Consider the following 17,907-nt stretch of genomic DNA (forward strand, 5'->3'; position numbering starts at 1 on the left):
CAGCAGTTATCATATATAAAAACAACCCGCTATAACTCTTTTCTAGCTGTCTATCCATTAGTCCCAATAAGAAAAGTTCTGGCTTCAACTGAATGTTAATCTTTAAAATCCTTTGTATCGCAGTATGTATTTGTACCCAACATTTTCTGGACCACCAGTTATGTCCCCCAGGCATGATAAAATGATCCTTCATGTTCATCACATTTTTAATGTAAATTTGAAGTACCTTCATACATTCTAGATAATTTTTCTGGAGTCATGTATCCAATGGTACATCATTTTATAAAAGTTCTCTTTTAAATTATAACATAATGTAAATTTCAGTCCTTTCCATGAGTATATTATATCCAAAGTTCTTAGCCCATTTTATCATACACTTTCATTTGATCCTTTTCTGTTTCAAATTTCAACAAAAGTTTATATATTTTAGCAATTACATGTTCATCATCATTTGTACATAGTTCAGTTTCAAATTCTGTCTTACGCTGTTCAATTCCAAATGTCCTATTATCTACCTTAAATCTTTCTCTTGACTATGCATCTGAAAACCATTGAAAACTAAATCACTCTGGTGTCAGCTGATCTCTTGACTGAGCCACTGTTAGTGAAAAAAACTGGTCAAATAAATTCCTACAAGAGTGACAGGCTCTTTGGCAGCTGCTGAACACCAAATTTCCATGGAGGATTCTCAGAGAGTTCTCTTTAACAAGATTTATTGAGATGAAAGGGAAGGGGGTTACAAGAATTCCAACCACTCAGCTATTTCTCATTTAGAACTAATGTATTCCTATGGGACATATTATGTTCCTTCAAATGCAGGGCACTTTTACAATTCTTCCAATATCATAATGGTGTTATGTCTCAAGTTTTTGCATTTGTTCTGGCTGTAAGCTGCTCCTTTGTGTTCAGATCTGGCCTTACAATAATAATGTAGCACTTGGGGATGAAGATGCAGCCCAGCAGCCCAGCACTGGAGGCCAAGATGGAGAAGACCTGCACGGCCACCATGTACTTGCCCTTGGTGCTCAGGTAGGTGGGCACAAAGGAGACCCAGACGCTGCAGAAGACCAGCATGCTGAAGGTGATCAGCTTGGCTTCATTGAAGGCTCCAGGGAGGTTCCTGGCCAGGAAAGCCACCGTGAAGCAGATGCCAGCCAGGAAGCCCATGTAGCCCAGGGCTCCATAAAACATGGCAACAGACCCTTCATTGCATTGCAGGACGATCTCTCCAGGCTGGGAATGCAGGTCAGAGTCAGGGTAGGGGGGAGAGACTCCTAACCAGATGGAGCAAATGAGAGTTTGAATCCCAGAACAAGAAAGAACAAGGCAGTTGGCTAGAGTCTTCCCCAGCCATCTCCTCATGGTGTTGCCTGGCTTTGTGGCCAGGAAGGCCAACACCACTGTGATTGTCTTTGCTAAGACCGAGGACACAGCAGTTGAGAAGACGATGCTGAAAACGGTTTGCCGGAGAAGGCAGGCGGCTTTCCTTGGCTGGCCAATGAAGAGGAAGGAGGTCAGGAAGGAGAACAACAGGGAGATGAGGAGGATGTAAGAAAGATCCCTGTTGTTGGCTTTGACTATAGGAGTTTCTTGGTGTTTACTGAAGATTCCTAAGACCAAGAGTGTGGCTAAAGAGAAGAAGAGGGCCAAGGAAGCCAGGATGATCCCCAGACGTTCTTCATAGGACAGAAAGGTTGTAATTTTGGGGATACATTGAACTCTTTCCTTGTTGGAGTGCTGATCTTCTGGACATCTGGTGCAGAACTCTGCATCTGTAAAAGATAAATGGAACATTTATCTTATTCATTGCAGCAATCTTTGTTTTTCACTGTGTAAGAGGAAAGCCGTGTTATCTACGGTGGCCAGACAATCAGAGTCTTGGACCTCCTTTTCTGACTATCAAATTTTATTAAAAGGCATCAGCTTTTGTGAGCTGCAGCTCTTCCTCAGATCGATACTGTGGCATTCTATGCATCTGATGAAGTGTGCTGCATATTCGGGACCCTTGCTGAGTAATGGTAAGTGACTGGCCTTCTCTGGGTAGGGAAGCCGAGCAAGATTAGACTTGATTAGTGCATCAATGGGAAACTATCTGTCCTGGAGCTGTAGGATTGACTCGGGAGTCAAAACCATGGGAAACCACTGCCATACTGTCACCAAGTGAAGTGCTTCAGTTGTGTCCATTCAGTCACCACCTTGACATATCTCAGAGGAGAGGGGAGGTGATCACGAGAGATTATGAAAGACGCGTGCAGGTGGTGAAGTTCCTAAACTCAGGATATGGATCAGAATTGGGTTATGGAGCATTCCTTGGTGGAAGACAGTTGAACTCGGAAGAGAAAGCTCAGGTTTAACTTTGCATGGAGGTTTTCATTTTGAGGACATTATCCCTAATATGTGTTTTTTTCTTTGCAATTTTGCATATGAGATATATATATAATTTTGAAGTAGTTTTCCTAAAATAGGCATTTTGTGCTGTGTTTCATCCATTTTTGCAAATAATTTCTTGACTAATCCACCCAGATAGCCATTCTTCTAAAAATATCCTTTAAACAAACCTTGCAAACTCATTGTAAAATTGAGTGCAGGGGGGATTTCCAAAACTGTATTTGCAGAACTAGGTAGATTCCCCTAAAATGGTGGACCACAATTCCTTCCAATCCTTACCACCAATCACTGACAGTATTTTTCCCTAGAAAAGTGTTTCAGTAGATTAAGATTTGGAGATTACATTCCAGTCCTGTTTCATGCTCTCAGAAAGGTTCTTGGTGGTGGATCGAAGAGATCAATTTGTCTTCAATTCATGACTTATCGGGACTTAGGAAGAGTCAGTCCAAAGATGTGTCTGTCCCACCCCACCCTCTGTATCTCAAAATGCCCCTCTTAAGTTCCCTAAGACCATTCCTTCTTATTCTCTCTGAGAACTTCATGGTGGAGATGAAGCAGGGAAGACTCAAATGGATCCAAATTTGGAAATCAGAGGAGCAGGTGCCAGTTGTGGCTGGGAGGACTTTTGCCCAACTCCATCTCACGAGCCAGTTATGATCATCCCTAGATGAGGAGACCTGCTCAGAGTCACTCTTGCCTTGCTCGCCTCTTGATTGGATTATCGCTACTCACTCTACATGGGTTTCCCTTGAAGGCATCTGGAAAGCACAGCTGGTCCAGAATCCTGCAGCTTGAATAATTAAGGATGCCCAAGTAACATTACTGCTATGAGAACTCCATGGGTTACCAGCTGCCTTCTGATGTAATTCAAGGTGTTGGTGGTCACCTCTGAAGTCCTCACAGGTCTTCCTTTCCCAGAAGGTTCAGCCTATCAGATAAGTTCTAGTTTCACCTTTGAAGGATTACCATATTCAGTGACCACATGAATTTAATAATACTTTATTAAATGTATATGCTGCAGAACTCCCAGCACCATCTATGGCTAGGTCAGCCCCAACCCTCTTGGGGTTCAGGAAAGACACCAAGACTTGGCTGTTCTGGGAAGCCTTTATGGATTGACAGTATAGCAGATCCCCTCCCTTTAGTAGGTGAGTGTTCTTTTGGAGCTGGGGGTTTAGTTTTTATTTCTTTTTAATTCTGTCTATTTTATTATTGTATTGTTGTAAGCCACTCAGAGTCTTTTTAAAGTTTTTATTTTATCTACTAAATATTGAAGGCCACCCAACTCCATTGTGATTCTGAGTGGCATACCATATTAAAACGATTCAAGAATACGAAGAAAAGAACAACAGGTGTCTGGAGATCCCCCCACCCCCGAGCTCTCAAAAGATCCCTTGAACATACAAGGAGTTGCACCACTCGAGCCCAAGGCCTGGGTGAAGGGCTAGCCTTAAGTGCTCTTTTGAACTAGGTCAGGGTGGGGGCCTAAGGAATCTTGTGATCTATGGGTTTGAAGATTAGAAAGGGTGGCTTATGGAAAGAAGGAAATTATGATGTGACTTTAGAGAGAGAGGCTAAAATATAAATTACCTATAACCACTGTCAAGAAGATCAACAGCTGCTTCTTTAGAAACTTTCTTTTTTCTTTTTTCTTTTTTCTTTCCTTTTTTCTTTTCTATTTCTTTTTCTATATTTCTTTTTTACTTTCTTATTCTTTAATTCAAAATTTGTACTGTTTTTAATTCTGCTGAAAAACTTCTTCAATAAAAATTATTAAGAAAAAAGGGTGGGGGCCTAAGGCATTGGGGCAGGGGTTGCTGCTTCAGAGCCCCATCAGATGACATTTTTCAGGATTAGACAGCCTATAAACGGCAGAAATAAATGTGGGTCAGGAAATGTCTGATAAAATCTTTGCCCGGGTTTAGGCCCATCTAACAACAGGATTGGATGGAGACAGAATGAATTCTGGGCAATGAGCCAGCTGCTTTTCATCTCGACCTCCCCACTGTAGTTGATGTCTTCATCCTATGACATCTTCTTGAAAAGTTTAGCTGCAGGAATAGGTCTGTACTCTATGTAGCCCTTTTAGTATCATAAGGACTTAAACTCCTTTCTAGCACTTCGCATATCTACTGTATTTTGCCTTGTTGGTTCTTAATCTCCTTGGGACTTGATAAGTTTAGTTTTGTATAAAGCATTGGTCAATGACCACAATAAACTTGAACACATGATGACACTTTTTGGAACTGGGTGGCATATAGATGGCAGAAATAAGTAGAAATTTAAAAACCTACTTGTGAACAACTTCTGATAAAATGTCAGCCTGTGGAATCTATCTGTGGAATCACCCACCTTCCCGAGTGGAGATGGTGGCTTCTGCACAAGAAGCACAGTCGTAGCAGCAAATCAGGTCTCCTTCCCGAGATATCTTGAAGAATCCTGGTGGGCAACTCTCCACACACTTGGACTTGGGCAGGGGCTAAATAGGACGTCAAGGAGAATTGAGGACAAAGAGCAAATACATTGACAAACCACGACATCACATTGAAGAAACCCAACAACATCTGTGGCACCAGATCTGAAGCTGAGTATCTGTATCTCCTTGTTAACTCCTTCTCCACCACTCTTGGTTCTGAAGTGGTCAGTTTTTGGGGCAGGAACCTCTCTCTTTCTACTGTTCAAGTGCCATGCACACTGGTAGTCTCCACAAAATAATACACAATCAGGTGGAAAGGCATTAAAAATACTCAAGATTTGGCTGCAAGTGTGTGACTGAAACCCCACCCCTTTTTTGCACGTAAAAACGCACCTTGATTTTCTTCTCAACTATCATTTTTCCTCCTCCTTTCAAATGTAACTTGCATCATCTCCACAAAGAATATTTAACAACAGTACCTGGGAGTGGGGGGAGTATTAACAAAAAATGAAGATTGTGGCAAAGGCAGTGTGACTGAAGCTCCACCCCCTTTTTATGGGTGTCATGCAACACTTGTGAAAAATATACAGGGCTTCAATCATGCATAATTTCACTCCCCATTTAATGAATTTTTATTGAGCATTTTTTAGAAAGAATAAATCAACCCAAAGGAAGGGGGGAAAAGTCACAAAACCTGAGTAGAAGTGAGTAAACAGGCAATTTACAAGTCTCACAGAAATTAAAGTTTTCCAGTATTCCATAAATTAATTGTAAATAACTGAGCATATTGTGTCATTTTAGAAGAATTAGAAATCCCTATTAAGCTGGAAACAGGCTGAAAATATCACTGAACAAAACCAGCACTGTATAAGTCATGACATGAAATTATGAACCATGATAAATCCTACCCATACTCCTAGAAGTCTGTTCTGGTTTAAGAAATCTTATAGAACTGAACTATAAAGAGTTTAGATAAAGAGAAACTCAAGACCCATAGATAGACTTGTCATCTAGAAATGGTATCTGAACTGAGTTAGATCGTGTCTCAGATGAAGACATGACGTCACCTGTATTCCCTTCCAATGGAAGTCATTTTAGACATGGAAGTGTCCTCCCACAATGCTGATACCATTTGGAGGTATTGAGCCCTACTCATGGATGTCCCTGAGTGTACCTGCTTTCTTTAAGCCTCAATTGATTGCAGCCCATCTCTCCCAGCAAAAGGTAACAGAGCTTGGAAAAGATGTGGCTGAGGGAGAGATGAAGCTTAAGAGATCAAGAAGCAAAAGGAATAATTTTGCCCACCTGGTTGAGCCACTTGGGCCACACAACGGTGTCTTTGTCAATGGTGAACTTGATGTCAGTGGATCCATGTCTTTCTAGACTCCCAAACTTCACTTTGATGATGGAATTATTAGGTAACACCATCCAATTCAGAATAACAAAATCACCTGCCCCTGGTCCATTCTTGTCCACATACGCTCCATCAATGGAATGATTGGAAAAGTCCATGTTTTGCAGGAAGAGATGAAGCTAGAATAACAGAGAACAAGACAGCTTTTTTGATGCCTTATTCTGTCAGTTTCATCCTTGAACCTCCCTGAATACAGAGCTCATTTGAATGGTTGCACTTGTGAGGGACAACCCTGTGTTTCGCTTTGTTAGGAGAGAGTCCTGCCGCAGTGCCTGCCCTCTACAATGAGGTTCCCCGAGAGATCTGTGTGGGCATCCTGATGGTATTCTGGAGGGTCTTCCAGACCTGGCTGTTGGAGCTTCTCACTGGGTGTGGTTGTATAAGTTTTTGTGTTGTCAGAGGATTCACCATCTCCTTTTTTTTAGCTTGTTCTTTATTTACCCTATCCTTATCCTATATGGTTGCTAAGAGTCAACGCCAACTAGATGGCACATAAAAATCAGTATTTATGTTGGATTTTGATTTTGTTTGTTATATGGTGTGTCATGCAGAATCGTTCTGGGGTCAGGCAGCATATAAATAGAATAAACAAACAAACAAAGCTTGAATTTCTTGACTTCAGCATTGGATGTTCAGCCATGAAAATATTATCCTTAAAATGAAGAATGTTTGTATGTGTATATAGTCTGCGATACTGGGAAACAGCTTGCGACTATATTAACAATTCTGTTCATCACACCTGAACCACAGACTCATAGAATGGTAAACTTGGAAGAGGCTACATCTAGTCCAACTCCCTGCCATATGCAGGATAACCATTCAAAGTGTCCATGAGAGGAGGCTCTCCAGCCTCTCCTTAGAACCCTCCAGGGATGGAGAACCCACAATCTTCATAGGGAGACTGTTCCACTGTTGTACAGCTCTTGCTGTCAGGCAGTTTTTCCTTATATTTATATGAAATCTAGGTACTTGTAACTTATACTAGGGATTTCTATGTCCTAATAGTCCTAATTTCTATGGCCATGGACTACCTTACCCAAGGATCCCTTTTATGTACCTGAACCCCAATATCAGGTCTCCCATCAATCTTCTTTCCTCCAAACTGAATATCCAAAGGTCTTTCAGCCCAACCTCATAGGGTATGACCTCAAATCCCCAATGTTCATTGTCCTCCTCTGAACCTATTCTGACCTGTCAATATTCTTCTGGAAAAGTGGTACTTAGAATCTTACAGAGTACAATAGAAATTGAGACAGTGCAGAAGAGGGCAGCCAAGATGATCATCTATGGGTCAAACACCTTCCCTATTGGAAAAAGGGTGGAGTATTTGGAAATCTAGCCTGGAAAAATTGATGAGGTGGGAACATGGCTGAAGTGTATAAAATCATTCATGCCATGATGAAAGTGGTCGAGGAGACATTTTTCTCCCTCTCTCCAAACATATCGGAGGTCATTTAAGAAACCTGATTGGAAAGAGTTTTAGAAGAGATTGAAGGAAGTACTTTTTTACACAGCATCTAATCAACCTGTGGACTTCAGTAACATTAGACATGGTGAGGGCCACCAACTGGAATATCATTAAAGGTGGAAGGAATAAGTGCATGGAGGGGACTGGATAAATCCATGGGTTATGAATCTGGATCCACGGCACCATGCCTCCAAATGCTAGTTGCAGGAGAAGACAGCCAGGACTGAGACAGGCATAGTGGTATACAAACAGCTTAGTTTCTGCTAACAGCCTTCATGTTACATATGAAGGAATGCTTGGCTCTATCCTCTTTTTTAGGGAGAAGCCCTATTTCTACCCTCACCCTTCCTACCTTCTTTAGATTTTATAGGAGAAAGAAACTTCTTCAAGCAGTTGATAGCTACACATAGACAAGAATAGATATAGAGAGATGCAGAAGCAATGCCAGATGGGAAACCATAGTCAATCTCCAAGGCGTAGGAAAGAAGCATCAAGTGTTTAAGTAGAAAAGTTGAAGAAGGTGAGGACTTCTGGGGGCAACTATGGTAGACTGAAGATGGCTCTGCTTTTAGTAGAGTCAACAACCATGGCAGAACGAGGAGCTGACAAATGGATCGGCGCCTCGAAATTCCTGTCCAGATAAAGGGGAGGACTTGGGATTGCTCACAGTGCTCCATACAGATGCTCCCCACAATGAGACAGTTAAACAAAGGAGAAGACCCACTAATACAGAATGGAGAAAAGTATTTCAACTCTGGAAGAATTCAAGGATATTTGGCAACAATGAACTCAGAACTTTTTCTTAAGTTTGTCTGCTACTATAAAAATGGGTTTAAAAGAGGAGATAGAAGAAGATACAATTGAGAATCAGGCTGTTTTGGATATGGATTTAAAAATGACAGGCTACAAGAATGATATTGACAAAGATGTTACATAGTACTTACAAATGAAACTGGCTGATGCTTTAATAGCTCAAAACGACACACAAATATTAAATCAGAAGAGTGACCTAGATGTGCAGATTCCAACTCAGAAGAGTGACTTGGACCACTTTCTTATTTTGGACCTTATGAAGGAGTTCCTGAGAAAAGATAAAGAGAGAATGAAAAGAAATCAGCTTTTGGGACATTACTTAAAAGGAATAAACATCAAGGCTTTTAAAAGCAAAAAGAAGGATTATAAAGTTGGCTTATTTGATCAAGGTTAAAATATGTATTTTTTTTTTCCTAGTAGCTTTTAATGGGTTTTTCTTGACCAGGACTGAATGATGAGGCTTTAAAGATTTGTCTATAGATAATATATGGGAAGAAGAAATTCTTTGTTGTATTTTTAGAGAAAGTGATAAGCAATGGTGTTAAAACTGAAGGAACTTGTGAAGGATTTTCTGAAAAGAGGTTAAGAGAAAATGATAAGAAATTTGTGGGACATTATTTGAAGAGATTAAAGATCAAGATTTTAAGGCTTTAAAGATTTGTTTATAGGTATGAGATAAGGTATGGGAAGAAGAGATTCTTTTTGTTGTATTTTTAGAGAAAATGATAAGTTACTGTGTAAAGGAAAGGAATATGAAATTGATTTACTTGTTTAAGGTTAAAATATACATATTGTTATTTCTGGTAACTCTTAATGGACTTCAAGTTTGAATGATGAAGCTTTATTATTTGTTAAAAGATGAGATATGGGATGAAGAGATTTTTGGTTGAAATGTTAGAGAAGGTGATAAGTTACTGAAATTGTTTGCACTTGTCTTGATGAAGGGGGAAGTCATTTCTTTATATATATTTTTTCTTTATTATTTTCCCTTCCCCCTGTTTTTTTTCTCTCTGCACTTTTTATTTTTTTTAGTTGGTATTAGTTTTTTATCTTTGTATTTTTAAACTTCAGTAAAAATTATCATAAAAAAAGAGAAAAGTTGAAGAAGGCAATGGAAGAAGACCACAATGGCCTCCATATGGAAAGATGGTCTATATGTGGTGAAGGACCATTAAGAAGGATAGGAGGAGGTACTCCTGGCTTTGAGGACTGACTGACAAGCCCACCTGCTAAATATGAGTGCCAAAAGGGGGGATCTCAGAATAAGGTTCACTGATGGACATCAGATTAAAGAGGTGAGAACCTAAGAGGTGATCTCAGAGAATAACTCTGACAAACTCAAGATTAAGATAAGATACCAGAATGAGACATTTCTAGATAATGGGATAATTCAGTGTCCCGTAGTTAGGACTGTGCAAAAACATCCAGTCCCAAGTTGGGCAAAACAATGTCTCCATTTCCTCCTTGTGGATACTCAAAGGCATAAGATAAAAATGGGCCCTGGCCTAATCCAGCAAAGCTATTCTTAAAATGGAATTTTGCTAAGAGATCTGATTCACCGCCGCCCCACCCACCACCTGAAATCATCAAATTTATTCTCAGATTCAGGCAGAAATATGTGTGGTTGGAAAGTAGAATACCTGCCATGGCTGTATTTTCCAAATATCCAAGCTCTTCTCACCCTTCTTCAACATCTTCTTGGACCTGGATGAATAAGCAGTGTTTAAGGCCCGTGCCACAGTCCAGACCGTGTGATAAATGATGTAGTTGTCTATAGACAGGATCTTTTCAATCTCCTCCTGGGGGAGAGTCTCCAGGTCCTCTTTCTCTGGACATCTTGTCCAGCCTTTCACTGACAAACCAAGTTTGGAATAGGAACAATGAAATGCTTTACGTACGAACTGTACAATAGAAGCATAAAGGGTCTGAATGTTGATTGATTTTGTACTTTTATTTCTCTGGATGAGGAAAGAAAAAATGCACTGGGCGTTATTAAAAGGGAGAGGCCTTCGTAACAACTGAAAAGTGAAGTCCCATACAGCTGTTGTGATCAACACTTTCCCTACAGTGGGTTTTATCAGTATATCAAGAAAGAAGTGTGTTAAAACCATGAACTTGAGGTCAATAATTGCCTCTGCATAATAAATAATGACACTAACTTGACTCCATTTGCGGAAAAGGCTAGAAACATGGAGGAAATCTGTAATATTCATTGAGATAGTGTATGAGAAAACAACACAAACATCATTTTGGAGGAGCGCGGGGGTGAAGGTCCTCACAAACTGCTCTCCATTTTCATTGTCTCTAGCAACAAGGCCAGTCATGGTCCATCGGAAATGCTGGAGAAGTCTGACAATCCCCAGATACTGGGCTCCTTCTCTGGAGAACATTCGGTAGAAAAAGGGGAAGGGAGTTTTATCACTCTGAGGTGGTGGAGCAAAAGCGTAGCTAACCTGAAAAGGAATGAAAAGGAAAGGATGGCATTTCAAATGTCCTCTGTTTTGTATCAGAGGGGGAAAAAGTATCTGCTCACCTAGAGTTATTGGAAAGATGTTTGCTGTTATGACAGAGTGGTCCACCTCTTGTAATAAAACCTTGGCCACAGGCACTGTTTATCAGCTTATTCTACTCAGACATTGTACCTCTTCCTACTGACTTCTACACCATGGGAAGTAGGCTGTAGATATGCACATACCTGTGGGATTTTGTAGGTGGCCAACACGTTGGAAATTTCAGAGGAGGTGTCAGTCTCTGCCCCTTCAAGAACAAGGAAAAGGTCCTTCTGCCTGCCACAGCTGTAGTTAGGAACATTGGCCTCCCCAACTGAGAGCAGGTCCAACACAGCATCCCAAGTCATTCTGGTGTTCCAATAGTTATCATGGAGACTGTAACCCAGGGTGATATTGGGTAGGAGCTGGAGATCCTCGTTGATCTCCTGGATGGCAAAAAGGAAGGAGAGGATGTTCCAGTAGTACGTGGAGGCTATCCTGCAAATATACAGGCATTGTATGTTCATCGTCCATTTAATCCACATAACACATTTCAGTTCTAGGGGTACTTTTCCCCACTAGACTTTCTGTAACAAAGCAAGTAATTTAATTTCTGGAAGTCTGTTGTTGTTAGGCCAAAACCAAGACTACTTACTCCTTGTTCCCTTGATGGTCTACATTTCAGGCCAGTCAGACATTCTTTTAACCTGCCCTCCTTGGATTTATGTTCCAGGCTAACAACCTTAATAGAGTTACAGTGTGACGGAGTTCATTTTTGGACTGGATGTGTATTGGGAAGCAAAGATAGCAATGGACACGGAAATACACAACAGTGGAGGCTTTTTAATATGTCTGTGTGTGTGTGTGTGTTTTACCGTACACAGGGGGTATTTACAGAAGGTATTTACAACAGGGTGGATAACACAGTGTTGGGGTTGTGTTATTTTCCACATCTCCCTACCAGCAACTTTCCCTGTCTATTTCTCCTGCTCCCTCCCCCTATTGTCTCCATCTCCCTCCTCCCTTTTAGGCTTGATAAGAGGGAGAAAGGAAAGGAAAGGAAAGGAAAGGAAAGGAAAGGAAAGGAAAGGAAAGGAAAGGAAAGGAAAGGAAAGGAAAGGAAAGGAAAGGACTGGGGTTCCTGGAGGCTGCTCAGCATTGCGTGACTTTTTCCAGTTCAGCTGAAACACTGTCTGCTTCTGTGTTGGGGGAAGAACTTCTCTCAGGGTCTTCTGCCCAGTTTTCCCTAAAACTAGGGCTTCCATCCTGGCAGCCAATTCTCCCTTCTTTCCTCTCCAGAACCTTGAAGCCGCTACCTGCAACCAGCCCAAACCCTTCTAGTCGTCCAGGAGTCTTGGGTGGAGGTCGTCCCTCTGGGTCTTCTTCTCACCCCAAATAGGAACCAACACTTGCCTTAGACACCTCTCTTCACCTTCTTGCTCTTCTCCAGCCTTTTCCGTCCAGCTTCTCCATCCACTTGAGCAACAAACTTTTACTCTCCTCTCCTCCTCTCCACTCCTTCTATCTCTCCAACTTTCAGTTTAGACCAGCAGCATGTCCCACAGTAACTGAGGAGGTGGGTGCCCCCCTGGGCTCTAGTCCCTATCACCTACATACCTCCCTCTACCAAGGGGACTGGTCCCTCAGGATCTCCCCACATCAGCCCTGGCTAGCAGCCAGATCAGCTCATCAGGCCCTGTGACAGCACAGCTGCCCTTCAAGGCCAAAAGTGAGCTGTTCTTTCCTCCTCCTCCTCCTCCTCCTCCTCCTCCTCCTCCTCTCCATGTCTAGCTCACACCAGCAAAATCACAGCTATGACAGGCCTCGAAATCCATATGCTGCAAATAGAGAAGGACAGAAGAGGAAGATCTAGACCAGAGTGGTCTAGCTTTAACTCCATTGCTGTAAGAGTGACTTACGAGCTAGCTTTAGTAGAAGGACACTTGTTGAAATGATATGGTAGAAACTCAACAGTTGTTGCAGAAAGGACCCCACCAATGAGACGATCTCCTAGCCTGTAATGGTTTGGTGGATCTACTCCATCCCACTCCAAAGTCAAGGGACATTTGGCCTTCTGTAGCCCGTAGGCTGCATCAAGCAGAATCAGAATCAGAAGGAACATTTCTTGTGTGCTGGAGACAGTCACTTGCACTGTAGCTTCTCTCATAAAAGGTCCAAAGTCCAATGTGATAGGATTTTTGTAGCTTTAGTAATAGAGAGGGAGCCCAGTTAAGATTCCGCATTCGAGAAATGTGATGCACAATCAATACTCTTTTCTGAAACTCCACTGGCACAAAGGACATCTATGTATCCAGACTTCTTGATGTAAGATATTGCCAGTGGCAATGTTTAGTCTAAATCCCTTGAGATTTGGGATAAGGAAAACAAATAAATCACTACCTTTTTCATAATTATGAGAAACATCTTGTGACATTCTGATCTCTAGTGTGAGTCCATCTGCAGATGATTATCAGGAGACATCATGAAGTTATTCCTCCCTGGACCAGTAAAGGAGACCAGAAAGTTTGGACCATTTTTTTCCGTTGAAAGACTTTCAGAGTTGGTTAGATCAAAGAGGTCTTCATGCAGAGACATGAACAATCACACAATCTGGATAAAATACTTGTGAAGGAGCTTTCATCCCCACCCCCAAGTTTATGCTTCAGCACAAGAAGCATTTTATAGAAAAGAAACAACGGGCAAAGACAAATGGTGAACATATCAGGATTTGTCAGTATAGGAAAATGGAGAACTTAAGATGAAGTCAAGAGAACAACTAATTACAGAGGGATTTAGTTTTCAATGATTTTCATATACATAATTAAGAGAGAGAGATAGTATAGATAAAAAGGTAATTGTATTGAACGACATCAAAATTATATACAAAATCTGTCTAAGTGATGAACATGTTATTGCTAAAATGTATAAACTTTTTCTGAGATTTGAAACAGAAGAGGAACAAGTTAAAGAGTGCATGATAAAATGGGCTAAGAATTTTGGTTATAACATACGGATGGACCAATGGGAGAGAATGAGGATAAAAGGACTGAAATTCATATTGTCCTACGATTTAAGAGAGAACTTTTATAAAATGATGCACCGTTGGGATATGATTCCAGAGAAATTATCAAAGATATATAAAGGTACTTCTAATCAATGCTAGAAATGTAAAAAGCATGAAGGAACATTTGACCATGCGTGGTGGACTTGCAAAAAAGCTAGGAAATATTGGATACAAATACATATATTGATACAAAAAAATTTAAAGACCAATATTCAGATGAAACCAGAACTCTTCTTATTGGGACTTATGGATAGCCAATTAGATAAAACTTATGAAAGGTTGATTTTGTATATGATAACTGCAGCAAGGCTATTATATGCACAAACATGGAAAGGCTCTGAAATACCCACAAGATTTGGAGGAGTGGATTGTGAAAATGGCAGAACTTGCAGAAATGGCAAAATTGACTTGTTTGATCAGGGATAAAACAACAAGTACTTTTTTATAAACTGGAAACCTCTTATGGACATTTTGCTGAAAATGGAAAAAAATGAATTGGTGAGAGTTCTGGGGAAAGTATAGCAAACTGAAGATGGCTCTGCAAAAGTGGAACTGACAACCGCAGCAAAGACCAAGGAACCAGTGAGTAGACCGGTCCCTTGGAACCTCTCCAAATGAGGAGAGGATGGGAGATTGCCTACATGTGCTCCAGACAGCTTATAAGTTAAGAAGTTCAAGAATTTGAAATAAACAGGAAAAAGCTAAATAAGATTTTGATCTAAGACCGTTTTAAACAAATTAAGGGTCCAGTTAAATTTGACTTTTACTATAAGATTTTGGAATTAACTATAAAAAATGAATAGCTTCTTATGGAAACCAGACTTATTTTGGCTATCTTTGGTCATTATAAGTCATAATAAAGATAAGTGACTTCGTGATTTTAGAAACTGGACACTAGAGGGGATAAAGATTCTAAGTAGAAGGAAAAACAATACAAGTCTGCTTTTGGTGTCTGTTAGTACTGGGACTTACAAAATGACACAAAACATTGTAACACTGGAAATATTAAAGGAGATCTTTGAAGATTGGAGCCAGAAAGTAGTAGCTACAATATCAAGTGTCAGTAATGATATCTGACTCTATGGATAAACTGTTCAAAAGATGTTAATGAGAGGATGACAGATGTGGAGCGAATTTTGCATGACAAGACAGAGAAACTACCAGAAGTGAAACTACAAATGACAGGCCAAGAGAATGATTTGGAAAAGGACACTTTACTGGATGTACAAAAGAAACTGGCTGAAGTTTTAAAAATTAGAAGGAAATTACAGATGATAAACCAAGAGATTGACCTGGAGAATGTTTTCTTATTGGATCTACAAAAGAGACTTAAAGATGTCTGTGCAATGGGATAAAGAAGAATTGAAGAGAAATCAAATCCTACAGCAATATTTGAATGAATTAAAGATTAAGACTGTTAGAAGTAAAAGAAAAATAAAGTTAGTTTATTTGATCAAAGTTAAAATAAGACTTTTTTTGAAAAGTTTTGGCAACCCTTTACGGACTTTTTGCTGACACCAGGATTGAAAAGTTGATGTTTTATGAATTTGCGTATAGATAAAGGATGGGATACAAGAGGAAAAGATATCTGTTTAACCTTGTAAGGGGTGAAGAGTTACTAAATTTATCTATACTTGTTGTAAGGAAGGTTGGAAGTAACTTCTTTATATATTTCTTTTCTTTTTCTTTATTATATTCTTTCTTTTCTTTTCTCTTTTTTTCTTTTTCTTGCACTTTTTATTCTTTCTATTCTCTTTTCTTTCCTTAAGTTTAGTTTTTACTATTGTAATCAAAATCCTTAATAAAAAAATTATATATAAAAGAGAGAGAAACAGAGGGAAGGAAGGAAAGAAAGAAAGACCAAGGCTGGTCTGGGGAAAACTTCTTGAGGAGAACAACCACAGACAACAAAGAACTGGAACTGCATCACTTCTGGGACATCCTGAGCTTTGGTTGGAATCACGGGCAGGAGAGCAGATGGCGAACTCACTGAAACCACCCTTGCTGGGAGCCAGTGAGGAAAACCACCAAATTGGGCCTAGCCTTTTCTGGGAAATGCATTGATAAAAAACAGGATCAGTCTCCCAGCTTGGGTTAGGTAGTCCTGAAGTGGCCAAATCCTGTATGACATAATTGCTTAGGATCAGCCCTTCTGATAGGACCCCCTTGAAGAATGCATGGCCCTTCTAGGTCCACCTGCCTCAATAATATATAATTTAAGTTGCCACAATTTCCCACTCTTAAGCCAATAAACTCAAACATATAGAAGAGGGAAATGAGATGCTGGCAATTGCAGCTGAATTTCAGGGCCCCCAACTGGTGTCATCCATGAGAGGGGAAAGGGGGAGGTCAGAAGCATGTCAATGCACCAAATTAAGTTACCCCAAAATAATAATAATAATAATAATAATAATAATAATAATAATAATAATAATAATAATAATAATAATAATAATAATAATATTTTAGGCACTATGAAACTTTGGGCTCCCAACTTGCATAGAGTCCTGCACAAGTTCACCATCCTGGCTTAACTGCAGCAATGAGGGTCACTATTTATTTATTTAATCAATTTATATAGCTGCCCATCTCAACAAGGGACTCTGGGTGGTGAACAATATTAAAAATAAAAATAAAAGCAAGTACAACAACAAATAAAAACATTAAAATACATAGCAGCCAAGGAAAATATCACAATGCAGCCAGGAGATGGGACCCTTCACACACTTGGGGCCCCAGGCCCGGGCACACAGGTCTTCAGGGTCTTGTGAAAAGCCGGCAAGATTGGGGCCATCCTGATCTCCAGAGGGCGAATGTGCCAGAGGGCAGGTGCTACAGCAGAAGAGGCTCCTCTTCTGGGCCTTGCCAGCTGGCATTCCTTAGCTGACTGGGCCCCAAACATGCCCGTCCTGATGGACCAGACTGGACAGGTAGAAACAAGGGAGAGACAGCCCCTCAAGTAACCCAGTCTCAAGCCATGAAGGGCTTTAAAGGTGACAACCAGCCCCTTCAACTGCGCCCAGAAGCATATTGGCAACCAATGCAGCTTGCAAAGTAGTGGTGTCACATGTGCTGAGTAATTGCACTGGCGCCATTTACTACCTGTCTCATGGCATTCTGCACCAATTGAAGCTTGCAGTTGATCTTCAAGGGCAGACCCATGCAGAGCACATTGCAATGGTCCAGATGGAAGGTCACAAGGGCATAAGTGACAGTGAGCAGGGCCTCCCAGTCCAAGAATGGGTGCAACTGATGCACAACCTGAAGGTCTGCAAAGGCAGACTGAGGAGGAGCTCCTAGGGAGGTACCGTTGGCCAGCCTTGCAGTTGCAGCCAACCTGCTCCAGATAGGGCCCACCTGGGGACTCAATGTGTATGACCTCAGAGCCTCCTGCACATGAAGCAGCACCTTCCTCCTTCTTTCTAAAGAGGTTTAATTAATTTCTTCCCCCCAAAAAAAGGTTTAATTTATACCTGTTGAACTTCAGGCTGCACAAAGGCCACCATCCTGACTTTTCCTTTTTATCCCCTGCCCATATTTTTATCAAGGTTATGTCTATATTCCTCTGTGGTAGATGATCTCTGTCAGAAATTGCACAAGAGGGGATAGTATGAATCTGCTGGTTGAATTGGATTTCTTGGTGGCTTTCAGAACCATTATTCATGGTACCCATCTGGTTGATAATGGAACTAGGAGCCTCATAAGCAATAATTCAAAGATAAGCTTTTTATTAAGCTATGTTTATGCATGAACTTGAAAACTTGTTAAAGTAGAAATCCTGTTAACTATTAAGTACAAACTACAGGCTCTAAGCAAGCTCAATTCTTGGCCACCTTTCTCCCATTCACATGGCCT

The 17,907-nt window shown here is 40.7% G+C and overlaps 1 protein-coding gene across 1 annotated transcript; it reads right to left on the reverse strand.

The window, feature by feature from the left end:
* Positions 1-861: 861 nt before the first annotated feature.
* LOC112542485 (vomeronasal type-2 receptor 26-like) lies at positions 862-17,716 on the reverse strand. Its single transcript, XM_088151196.1, has 4 exons — positions 17,526-17,716; positions 11,195-11,486; positions 4,741-4,867; positions 862-1,772 (listed from the first exon to the last, which is right to left on the reverse strand). The coding sequence occupies exons 1-4, from the start codon at positions 17,714-17,716 to the stop codon at positions 862-864; spliced, it is 1,521 nt and encodes a 506-aa protein (XP_088007322.1).
* Positions 17,717-17,907: the final 191 nt, after the last annotated feature.

The sequence above is a fragment of the Python bivittatus genome, unplaced genomic scaffold (genome assembly GCF_059951505.1).
Source record: "Python bivittatus isolate LINGU-HERP-01145 unplaced genomic scaffold, Pbiv_v1 ctg000650_np1212, whole genome shotgun sequence".
Lineage (NCBI taxonomy): Eukaryota > Metazoa > Chordata > Lepidosauria > Squamata > Pythonidae > Python > Python bivittatus.

Bases quoted from the DNA above. Each gene is read 5' to 3' on its own strand.
- LOC112542485 (XM_088151196.1), bottom strand. From the start codon at position 17,716: ATGAATAATGGTTCTGAAAGCCACCAAGAAATCCAATTCAACCAGCAG. The intron at 11,487-17,525 runs GTATAAATTAAA...GTATATTTGCAG, and splicing joins TGCAGCCTGAAGTTCAACAG to GATAGCCTCCACGTACTACT. The intron at 1,773-4,740 runs GTGGGTGATTCC...TATCTTTTACAG, and splicing joins CACCATCTCCACTCGGGAAG to ATGCAGAGTTCTGCACCAGA.